The sequence below is a fragment of the Panthera leo genome, chromosome A2 (genome assembly GCF_018350215.1).
Source record: "Panthera leo isolate Ple1 chromosome A2, P.leo_Ple1_pat1.1, whole genome shotgun sequence".
Classification (NCBI taxonomy): Eukaryota; Metazoa; Chordata; class Mammalia; order Carnivora; family Felidae; genus Panthera; species Panthera leo.
Window position 1 is genome coordinate 56,617,151 of NC_056680.1, and position 10,898 is coordinate 56,628,048.

Genomic DNA, 10,898 nt, shown 5'->3' on the forward strand with positions numbered 1-10,898 from the left:
AGACAGAGAGAAAGAGCATGGCGGGGGTGGGGGGTGCAGAGAGAGAGGGAGACACAGAATCCGAAGCAGGCTCCAGGCTATGAGCTGTCAGCACAGAGCCCGATGCGGGGCTCGAACCCACGATCCATGAGATTGTGACCTGAGCCAAAGTCAGGTGCTTAACCGACTGAGCCACCCAGGCGCCCCTCATCCTAGGTGAATCTTAAAGAGAGGAGTGTGACAGGAAAACCAGCTGGGGAGGGGAGCAGACTCCAGAAAGAGAGAGGCACAGAGAGGGAAACCAGCATGTGGGTGGGGAGTAGCATCAGAGATGACCTACCCTGAGGCTTCTGGTCAGGAAGACATGACAGGGGAGCCTGGAGTGGATGGCCGAGGAGAACTCTGAGGAGGAGTTGGACTTCATCCTGAAGATAACCAAGGAGCCATGAAAAGATGTTGAGCAGCTGAGTGTCAAGGTCAAACTTCTGTAGCCAGAGGCAGAGACTGGCATCCAGGAGACAAAAGTCCTGGAGAGATATGGACTAGCCAGCACCGGAGGAGAGCTGGTCAGCAAAACTGACAAATATGTATTAGGCACATACTATGTGCCAGGCATAGGTGTGGTTATAAACAGTAGTTAACAGAGTCCCTGTCCTCTTGAAGTTCAGCGTCAGGGGCACAGACATTTAAGAAATGCTCAAAAATGTACATAGAAGGGGCGCCTACGTGGCTCAGTCAGTTGAGCCTCCAACTTCGGCTCAGGTCATGATCTCAAGGTTCGTGAGTTCAAGCCCCGCATTGGGCTTCTATGCTGTCGGCACAGAGCTTGCCTCAGATCCTCTGTCTCCCTCTCCCTCTGGCCCTCCCCTGCTCGTGCATGCTCTCTCTCTCTCAAAAATAAACATTAAAAAAATAAAAAATAAAATAAGATAATCTTAGGTCCCATCAAGTGCTATTGATGAGGGAGCATAAAGCAAGCTGACACCCTTCAAGCACCGCCCCCCCACCCCCGCCCCAGGTGGGATGTGTGTGACATTCCCCAGGCACTCCTGGCTGCATGAGGACAAAGGAAAGGAAAGAAAACAAAAGGTTAACCAATAGCACAGTCCTACAGGACTTGAGTTAACAAATCTTAGTTAATTACAAGAAAAAGGCCATCTTATCAATAGCCGGATCTCCAGAAACCTAGAGACTCAGTTTCCTGGAACCCCAACATCACCCTCCCCGCCGTAGTGATGTGGGAAACAAAGACAAGAAGGAAAAGGCAGGTAAAATTAAATTTCCTTATAGCCTGCAGCTCATTGACAAATACTTGAGGCAAATACAGAGTAGAACATTTCTCCAGGAACTCCCTTCTGTCTTCATGTTAATGCCTTACTAGAGGGAAAACACTCTTAGCTTGACAATAGCAAGGCCCCTGGCATCTTCTGAGTCCTCTTTAGCATGTGAAAGTCCTCCTGGAGGCCTCCCTTTTGACTTGACCTCCGCCAACTCCATAGTATATGACCAGTCACTCATCACAACCCCAGGGCAGCTCTTTCTGCCCACGGGCACTGTCACGGTGCTTTAATAACCCCCCCTTTTTGCACCAATGGTGTCTCAAGAATTCTTTCTTGGCCATCAGCTCTGGACCCCACCACTCTAAAGGAATTGAATGGAATACTATGGGGCAGAATAATGGAGAGCTGCCTTAGCGGGTGGGGGCAGAGCCTTTGAGAAGGAGGTCACTTCAATTGAGACATGAATGACGGTCAGGAGGAAGCCATGGCAGGGTCTGGGGGAAGGGTGCTCCAAGCAGAGAGATCTGGGAGTGCAAAGGCCCTGAGGCAGGAAGATACTGGAGTGTTTGAGGAACAGAAAAAAAGGTCAGCGTGGCTTAGATTAGGGAGCAAAGGTCAAGAACTGGGTGGGGGTCAAGCCACAAAGGACCTCATATAACACGGAAAATGGAGTTTATTCTAGTTGCAATAGGAAGCTGAGAAAGTTTACAGAAGACCAGGGCAGTGGCAGTCCAGTGGGTAAATTCTGTATATTTGGGGGCTGAGACAACAGGAATTACTGATGGGTTGGATAGCAGGTGAAACCAAATCTTTGGAGGAATTTCGTGATGGAGAGAGGCAGGAGAAGTGGAGGAGACTGGATTAAAGTGTGGCATTAGGGAGGGTTTTATAAAAGGACGATATTATAGACCATTTGCAATCTAATGGGAATGGTACTGTAGAGGATAAATTTGATGATGCGGGAGAGTGGCTAGCTGTGGGAGCAATGTGCTTAAGAAGGTGAAAGATGATGACCTTAAAAATAAAACTATCAGTTACCTTGCCGGCAAAAAAAATGGGCTTATTCGGGAACAGCAGAGAATTACAACTGGAGACAAAGAAGCTACTGCAAAACCGTAGGCAAATCCGCAGAATAAAAGAGAAGGCTCTTTTATAGAGGAAAGGGAGGAGCTGGGAGGGGCTGTCTTCATTAAACAAAAAGCCTATTTGGCGTAAACTAGGAGCTCAAAGTGTAGTGACTTCTCATTGGCTGGGCTGTTGCGAAGGCGGGGCAAGAGAAACCTTCCTTCCACCTGCTAGAGAGTAAAGTAGCATTCAAGTGCCAGGTCCCTCTCTTCCTATTGGGTCTATAATTGACCATGGGTGGTAGGGCATGAGTGCTCCCCCTGCCTGCCTCCCCGCTCCATTCTGAACAAGATTTCCTTTCATGACTTTTCCCAAAGGGGATAGAATGCAGAGCACCTGAGCGGAGCCTGCCCTTGGCGCTGGTTTTCTCTTGCTGCTGTGAGAAATTACTACAGACTTGTAGTAAGGCTTACAGCAACACTCGTTTCTTATCTCACATTTTTCAAGGGGCAGAGGTGTGGGCCCAGTGTGGCTCTTGGTTCTGTGCTTAAGGTCTCACAAGGCTGAAATCAAGTGTGGGCAGGGCTGCCTGTGTTCCTTCCCAGATGCTCTGGGTTAGAATCCACTTGCTGGCTCATTCCCGCCGTTGGCAACATTCAGCTCTTGCTTTGTCTTCAAATCGGAAGTCTCACATCAAGTCCTCGTGGTCAAAAACCGACCTCTGTGCTCTGGAGCTGAAATATAACAGGAGGACAGAGTTTGGGGATAAAGAGGAACAATTGTATTAGTTTGCCAGGCAAAAGGAGGCTGCAGCAGGCTGAATGCCTTCAAATGCCTTCTAATGCTTTAGACCTGCCCAGGGTAAAAGGCTGAGGGGTTTTATAGGGAAATACAGGATCTGGGCAGTTTTGATAAGAATCTGGTATGCTTCAGTCACGTGTGTCATGTCTTTGAGATGGTCTTATAACTGGCACTGGCACAGGCTATCCAAGCCTCATTATTAAGTATCAATACCAAGTTCCAGAACAAAGCATTCTACAGAAAAACAAGTGAAGGGGAGGGGGGAGGCCTCAAGAACGAGGAAGAAGGGGGCACCTGGGTGGCTCAGTAGGTTAAGCGTCCAACTCTTGATTTAGGCTCAGGTCCTGATCTCACAGTCGTGAGATTGAGCCCCGCATCCAGCTCCACGCTGAGCATGGAGACTGCTTGGGATTCTCTCTCTCTCTCTCTCTCTCTCTCTCTCTCTTTCTCTCCCCCCCCACCCCTCCCCCACTTGTGCACACACTCTCTCAAAAAAAAAAAAGTGAGGAAGAGAAACATTTGTTCAGTTTCAAGTCCCCCTTCCTGAAGAATTAGTGTGTCCACCTTAATTTCTATCCACCTTGACATTTCTAGAGCGATTCCATTCTTACACTCCGGATCTCTCCAGCTTCCCTTTCTGCCGCATCTCTCTCACTTCCTCTTCTGCCAGCAGCCACAGAAAGTTCTCTGCATTTAAGAGCCCACATGTGTGGATCAGGCCCTCCTGGAACACCTCCCTTTGTACGGTCAACTGTACCATAAAACACAGCACCACCATGGCAGTGATGTCTCATCAGATTCACCAATTCTGGGGATTCGGATGTGGGATCTTGGAGTTAGGGAGGCATTCCTAGGAATTCTGCCCACCCAGCCTTATAACAGCAGGACCTTCTTTTTTGTTTTTCTTTTTGAGAGAGTGAGAGCGAGCAGGGAGGGGCAGAGAGAGAGGGAGACAGAGGATCCAAAGTGGGCTCTGTGCTGACAGCAGAAAGCCCAATATGGACTGAGCTAAAGTCAGATGCTTCACCAACTGGGCCACCCAGGTGCCCCAGAACCGCAGGGCCTCCTTGCACTGTAGCAGGTGGCATGGCAGAATGTGTGAGGGCAAACCTACGGGCAGACTGGCGGGGTTTGCCCTCAGAGGCACATAGGCTGCTGAGGCACGTGCCTGAGCCTGATGGCAGTTCCAGAACCATCAAGAACCCGGGCTCCTTCTTTTTGCTCTGCTATCGTCAAGTCAGGGCTATTCCTCATGGACCAAGATGGCTTTCCCTGCCCTCTGCAGCCAGTGGAAAGCAGAACTGATCACTTCTTCCTCTTTCCCCATTGGCCTACACTTGGTCACATGACTACACTGAAAGGCAAAGGAGGCTGGGAAATATAGTCTTTAGCTTGGCGGCCACATGTCCAGCTAAAATTCTATTTGTGTGAGAGAAAGGAAGAGTGGACACTGAAAGACAATGGTCATCCCGGAGTCAGCTTGTGAGGCCATGACATTGAGAGTATAAAAGGACCATGATAAGGCCACTGACCTGGAGATCTTGATGAGGTCAGAGAAGGACCAGAGCAGGTATGCTCAAAAAATGTGCTGGAATGGAGAGGTGTAGTCAAGGGGTGGGGCACTTGAATCAAGGGTTGGAGGAGGAGCGGTTGCTGGTGATGGCCAGTCTGGAGTAGGATTGTGAGGGTGAGTGGCTGGGGTGGGGCAGAGGGCAGGAGTACAGTGCAGGGAGAGGCCAACGGACTGTGAGGCCAGGGGGACCAAGGGTCATCCACGTGGATGCTAGAATTACAGAGAGTGAGGGCAGTGTTCATGGTGGACAGGAAGCCATGTACCCGAAGTGGGGGTCACCCAGAAGAGGAGTGACCAGGATGGGGAGCTGCTGGCAGGAGCAGGTGGCCTGGTAGACAACAAGCATCAAGAAGGAGCAAGAGGAGAGGGTCCTAGGGAAGAGCTGGGTTTCGATTCTAGAAGTGGAGAAGGATGTGAGAGGAGAAAGGGGAGTGGTGAGGGTTGCTTGAGAGAGGTGGAAAGCAAGGCCAGAGGAGGGGGACATAGAGTGAGCAGAGAGCCACCCAAAAGGGGACGAAGTCTACAGATATGTGGGAGGCATTTGGCCAGCTTGGAGGCCAATGGGATATGAGAGTGGGGAAGAGAGGACATCCCTAATGGTATCCCAGGTTTCTGGCTGGGTGATGGGGTGGACGAAGCTGGCCCTCCCTAAGGTGGAGAACACTGAGAAGGGCTGGCGTTGGGGAAAAACAACCAGGTTTAGGCCATGGTGGGTGTGATCACCCTGTAGGACACTCAGAGGGTTTGTCCAGGAGTTACAGGATACCCAGGTCTGGGCTGGCATTGGAGATGGGTAGGCGAGCAGTGCAGCTGGACTGGAAGCTAAGAGAGAACACACAGGACTGAGGTAGGACTTGGTGCCTATGGGACGTAGTGACTGTATCTGGGATGGTCGTCATCCCAAGGGGATGAGGGGAATGGGCAGGGAGCATGCTGTGGTGTTCAAAACATGCACACACACATACACACATGCACAAGATCTTTCCAGAATATAAGAGGTCATAAGCATGTACAGGAATTGAGAAGAAGGAAGGGGCCAGACAGAAGAGGCCTCCACATATAGAGAGTGGGGGGTGACCTGGTAAGGAGCCTGAAGGGGCAGGAATGGAGAATGCCTCAGTTTCCCCACAGGGAAAATGGTGTAATAAACCAGGCCAGCCAACTTGGGTTGGCCTGGAAGGAGGAGTCTCCCCACCTCAGGAAGCCCCAAGAGCTGTCCCCCTCCCACCCTCAGCCCCCACAAAGGCCTGTCTGACCAAGATAAGGAGAGCAAGGCATGTTTCTTATGCCCAAAGAGTCCTTAAATAAAAGGTGCCACATCCATACAATGGAGTCATGGCGAATGCTGGTGACATATGTGGGTGTTTCACAGGTGGGAGGAGAAGGTTCCAGAAGAGCATGGGCCCCAAGTGACCTGATTTGGGTAAGAAAAAAAATACACACAGGGAAAAAGTAAAAGGCAAGCCTGCTTGGTATTAGAATTGAGAAAACATTTTATTGTCTCTTTCCTGCTCATCTGAACGCTCAATTTTTCCACAACAAAAATGAGTTCTCATTTGTCCCCTTTTTTGTTTTTCTTAGTTGTACATGCTAAAAATAAGAAGGCGAACTCAGAGGGCCAAGAGGAAGAAAGAGCGTGGGCCCAACTAGGTCAGGTCAGGTCAGGGAACACAGCCTGGGGGCTGTGGGACCCCCACTCACCGGGACTCCTTCCCCAACTGCTGTAAACTCATGCAGGCAGAGGGAGATGGGACAAGGCCAGGCGTTCACAAGTGGACCTCCAAGGGAGGGTCCATGGAGGCCAAGGTTCCCGTCTGGGGTCCAGGCTCTACTGAGAATGTTCACCAAGTACCTGCCAGGGGACGCCACCTGGAACAAGCAATCTCCACAGCAGGCATGATTCCAGAGGCCCGAATGACACCTTTCCCACCCTGCTCTGGGCCAGGCACCAGAAGGTCGGGGAGGCTGGCCCTTTGGCAGGTGCATGGTAAGAAATAAGAAGGCCTTGGGGCGCCTGGGTGGTTCAGTCCGTTGGGCGCCCGACAGTTGATTTTGGCTCAGGTCGCGATCTCACAGTTCATGGGATCGAGCCCTGAGTGGAGCTCTTCGCTGACCTCGCGGAACCTGCTTGAGATTCTCTCTCCTCCTCTCTCTGCCCCTCCCCCCTCACATGCCCGCTTTCTCTCTCAAAATAAATAAACCTTAAAAAACAACAAATATAAAAATAAATAAGTAAACTAAACAAGAAGGCCCCCATTCTCAAGCCCCCCTCTCCCCACCCCCCGCCCCGCCCTGGGCAAGGATAGTTTGGATAGTTTGTCGCAGTTTGTTTTACCGAAATGAGGTATTACTTTACACTCAATACAATGGAAATTCCTTCAACACAATTCATGCAGTTTTATGTCACTTAATGTAATGTCAATATCATATCCCGGGGTGTGAATGCACCAGTACCTATCCCTTTTGCTTCCGGCTCTTTGCTACCATTAACAACACTGCTTTGGGTATTTAAAAACAAAAACAAACCCAATCCCAGGTGTCCTAGGACCAGAAGTCTGCTCAGAAGCCCGGGGCCACCATGACAGGTGAGGCTCTTGGTGAGCCAGGGCTCCCCTCAGAGCTGCCTGCCAGCATCCGGCATCTACACAATGAGGGGTCAGGTTAGAAGAGGACCAGGGTCCCCCCTGCGGATGGGATCGGTCAGAGTCAAAGCACTGGCTCCCTCCTGCAATCACCCGGCACAAACTAAGTGAGGACCCGCAACGTGCAGGCACTGACCTGGGCACTGTCACTGGACCGCGGAGACGGTTCCCGCCCTCAGGGACCCCTGTGCAGTTGAGGAAAAGGCAGATGACAGATACACACAAGAATGGGAGCAATGCCATGCCTCGAAGTGGGCTGGGAGTTGCCAGATGCTAAAAAAATAAAACACCCACATTCCATGTGAACACAGGAATGCTCCTGTGGGTCTAGGGTAGTGTGTAAACGGGGTGTTTAATGTTGTTTTTTTTTTTAATGTTTATTTATTTTTGAGAGAGAGAGAGAGACAGACAGAGCGTGAATGGGGGAGGGCAGAAAGAGAGGGAAACACAGAATCCGAAGCAGGCTCCAGAATCTGAGCTGTCAGCACAGAGCCTGACGCGGGCCTCGAACTCATGAACAGTGAGATCATGGCCTGAGCGGAAGTCAGACTGAGACACGGTCTAAATATAATGCAAATTAAAAATGGTCTCTAGCTAGAGACCAGTGTTTGATGGAAACTGAGCCCCAGACTGCAGTGTCCTGTGAAAAACAGGGTTCAGGAAAGCGTTAGGAGGCGCTAAAGACACGGGGGAACCAAAAAGCGACTTTCTCCCTGGCCTATTCCGAAGAACCGAAGAAAATGAAAACCCACGTCGTTCTCCCCCTGTGGGGTTCTCAGCCCATAGGAGCTGCCCAGCCCACACCCCGTGTATGCAAGCAGGACAGACATCATCGCTCCCGTTTTACAGATGAGGAAATCTGAGATTTGGAGGAACAGCCAGCAAAGTCACTCAGCTCCAAGGCCTCTTCTTCCTGGAAACCTTCCCCACCGCCGGGGACCTGGTGAGGGGCCTCCTTGGTCCTCCCACAGACCCTGAACTGAGGCCCAGTGAGGCGCTGGTGGCACATAGCGTACCTTGAGGGACCCCCTTCCGTAAACTGGGGTCGACTTACCGTTCTGGGCCCAAGCCCGCTGGATCCCTGAGTGCCCGCTGCCCCCGCAGATAGGGCCCCCCGGCGGCTGCATTCAGGGGATAAGCCAGGCTATTTTCATCACTTCCTTCCTCCCACTCGAGCAGCGCCCACCATCTGCCGCCTCACATCCAGCTGCCAACTCAGCCTCCACCAGGACAGTTCAAACCACAGAAGAGGGTGCCGACTGCAGGCCTCACAAGTAAGTGGCCCTCCCTATTACCCATCGCCCCCTCTCACACACACCCCCGCACCCAGGTAGGACAATGGGACAGGGCCTGGCAGGGGAGGCCAGCCACCGAGGCCTGCCTGTGTCCCACCTTCAGCTCTCCGCTCCAGATGGGGCTGGGCGGGGGGCACTCGCTCTGAGACACTGGCTCCTTGGTTTATTCAACCCAAATTCACAGGAAGCCTGTGCGGGCCAGGCCCTGGTGGGGAGGGCCTGTCTTAGGAAGGGGAAACGCTCGTAGGGAAGTCACCTGGAGCTCACGAGGCCTGAGTTTGAGTCTGTTCTCTGACACAGACCGCTGGGTGACCCTGCACAAGTCACGCTCTGTCCCTGGGCCTCAATTTCCCCAACTCTGAGCATTAGCCTAGATGCATGGCTTCCCACAGGGAACCTCTTCTGTTCTCCTTCCCTGTCTGCGCCTCAGCATCCAGTTTTCAGCATTGGCTTTCACCTAAGAGTTCACTCGGCCTCGGGGCGAGCTGTTTGGCATGGTTGGGAGGAGGTGTGGGCTGTGAAATTCACACTGGCTGCCTGACCCCAGGCTTAGAGGTAGGGGGGCTGGGAGGAGCCTGGGGGCCAGGGGTCGGAACTGGGAATCACGTAGCAGGCATCAGCGCCCCTCACCCATGAACTGGGGGTGGGGTCTCTGTTAGGGGCCAGGAGGTCCCTTCCCAAGAACCTTCGTACCCTTCCTCCCGTCCCCCATCACAGCCACGCTCACCATCCTGCCTTCTGAGTGTCCAGTGAGGCTCAGCGAGGCCTGGGTGGGACGCATTACACTTGCTTCTGTCTTCACCACCCCATTTCAACACAGGAGAAAGTTGAGGCCTGAGAGCGGAGGTGAGTGGTCCCTTGTCTCAGGTTCGATCCCCCTAGCCCTTGGCATGGGGTGGAGGCTGCCGGGCCCTCCCTCACCCTCCCTCACCTCACGGCCACCCTCCCCACAGCCAGCCTGCCAATGCCTGCCTGGGGGGCCCTGTTGCTGCTCTGGGCTGCCGCAGAGGCCACCAAGGACTGCCCGGCGGAGTGCACCTGCCAGGCCCTGGAAACCATGGGGCTGTCGGTGGACTGCAGGGGGCGGGGGCTCACGGCCCTGCCCGCCCTGCCCACCCAGACCCGCCACCTCCTGCTGGCCAATAACAGCCTTAGCTCCGTGCCTCCGGGTGCCTTCGACCACCTGCCCCAGCTACAGGTCCTCGACGTGACGCAGAACCCCTGGCACTGCGACTGCAGTCTCACCTACCTGCGTCTCTGGCTGGAGGACCGCACGCCCGAGGCCCTGCTGCACGTCCGCTGCGCCAGCCCCAAGCTCGCCACCGCCCACCCCCTGGGCCAGCTCACGGGCTATGAGCTGGGCAGCTGCGGCTGGCACCTGCAGGCATCCTGGGCCTACCCGGGCTTCTGGCAGGACGTGGCGCTGGTGGTCGTGGCCACGCTGGGCCTGGCTCTCCTGGCTGGCCTGCTGTGCACCGCCACAGAGACCCTGGACTGAGCCCAGGGCCCCCAGGGTCACTCCCCCCAGGCTGAGCCCCCAGTAACCCAAAATAAACTGCTCAACCATTGTCTCCAAGCTCAGAAAAATTGTGTTTCCTCTCGGTACCCAAGTCTGGCTCCTTCTGGAAACCTGGGTCCGTTTTGTTATAACCTGATATCAACTGGGGCTTCTCTGTCCCCCAGGTTCCTAGTAAAATGGGCTGTTCCACCTCCCCCACACCAGCCACCCCCAATTCCACCATCTGTGGACATCCCGAGCCCTTCTTCGGTGCCTGACAGGTCCCAGGACTCCGGTCCGCACGCTCTCCTCTGTCCCGGCGCCCACATGGGACACTCTGGAGGGCCCAGGCGAATTTCACATCAACACGTGGCTCCCGTCCAAATTCTGCAGAAAGCTGGCTCTCACGACACAGCAGTGAGCAAGCGGGAGGCGCAGAAGACCCCAGGCAGGTGGGAGGAGTTTCCATCTCTGTGACAGACATACCTTGAAAGGCACACCACCGTGTCCAAAACAGCCTTTTGTGTCCTGGCCACAAAGACACCTGCTTTTCCAGCCCCATCCTTTCTCATCTTCTCCTGCAGGACTTCTCTCCTTTCCTCCTCTCTCTATCCCTCTTTCTTCAGAAACAAAAGTGGGGCTCCTGGGTGGCTCAGTCGGCTCAGCGTCCAACTCTGGCTCAGGTCATGACCTCACGGCTTGTGAGTTCGAGCCCCACGTCAGGCTCTGTGCTGACAGCGCAGAGCCTGGAGCCTGCTTCAGATT

General features: G+C 53.5%; 1 protein-coding gene across 4 annotated transcripts; it reads left to right on the forward strand.

The window, feature by feature from the left end:
- Positions 1–8,531: 8,531 nt before the first annotated feature.
- Positions 8,532–10,211, forward strand: GP9 (glycoprotein IX platelet). Of its 4 annotated transcripts, XM_042912094.1 has the most exons (4): positions 8,562–8,614; positions 9,066–9,190; positions 9,353–9,481; positions 9,589–10,211. In XM_042912094.1, exon 4 carries the CDS (start codon positions 9,600–9,602, stop codon positions 10,131–10,133), a length of 534 nt encoding a protein of 177 aa, XP_042768028.1. In that variant the 5' UTR covers positions 8,562–8,614; positions 9,066–9,190; positions 9,353–9,481; positions 9,589–9,599; the 3' UTR covers positions 10,134–10,211. The 4 variants fall into 4 exon arrangements, with proteins under 4 accessions (XP_042768037.1, XP_042768023.1, XP_042768033.1 ...); XM_042912103.1 differs by lacking the exon at positions 9,066–9,190 and having other exon boundaries at positions 8,532–8,614; positions 9,593–10,211; XM_042912089.1 differs by lacking the exon at positions 9,066–9,190 and having other exon boundaries at positions 8,538–8,614.
- The last annotated feature ends 687 nt before the right edge of the window (positions 10,212–10,898 follow it).

What these genes read in the sequence shown, in the direction of transcription:
- GP9 (XM_042912103.1), top strand. Translation starts at nt 9,600, where the DNA reads ATGCCTGCCTGGGGGGCCCTGTTGCTGCTCTGGGCTGCCGCAGAGGCC.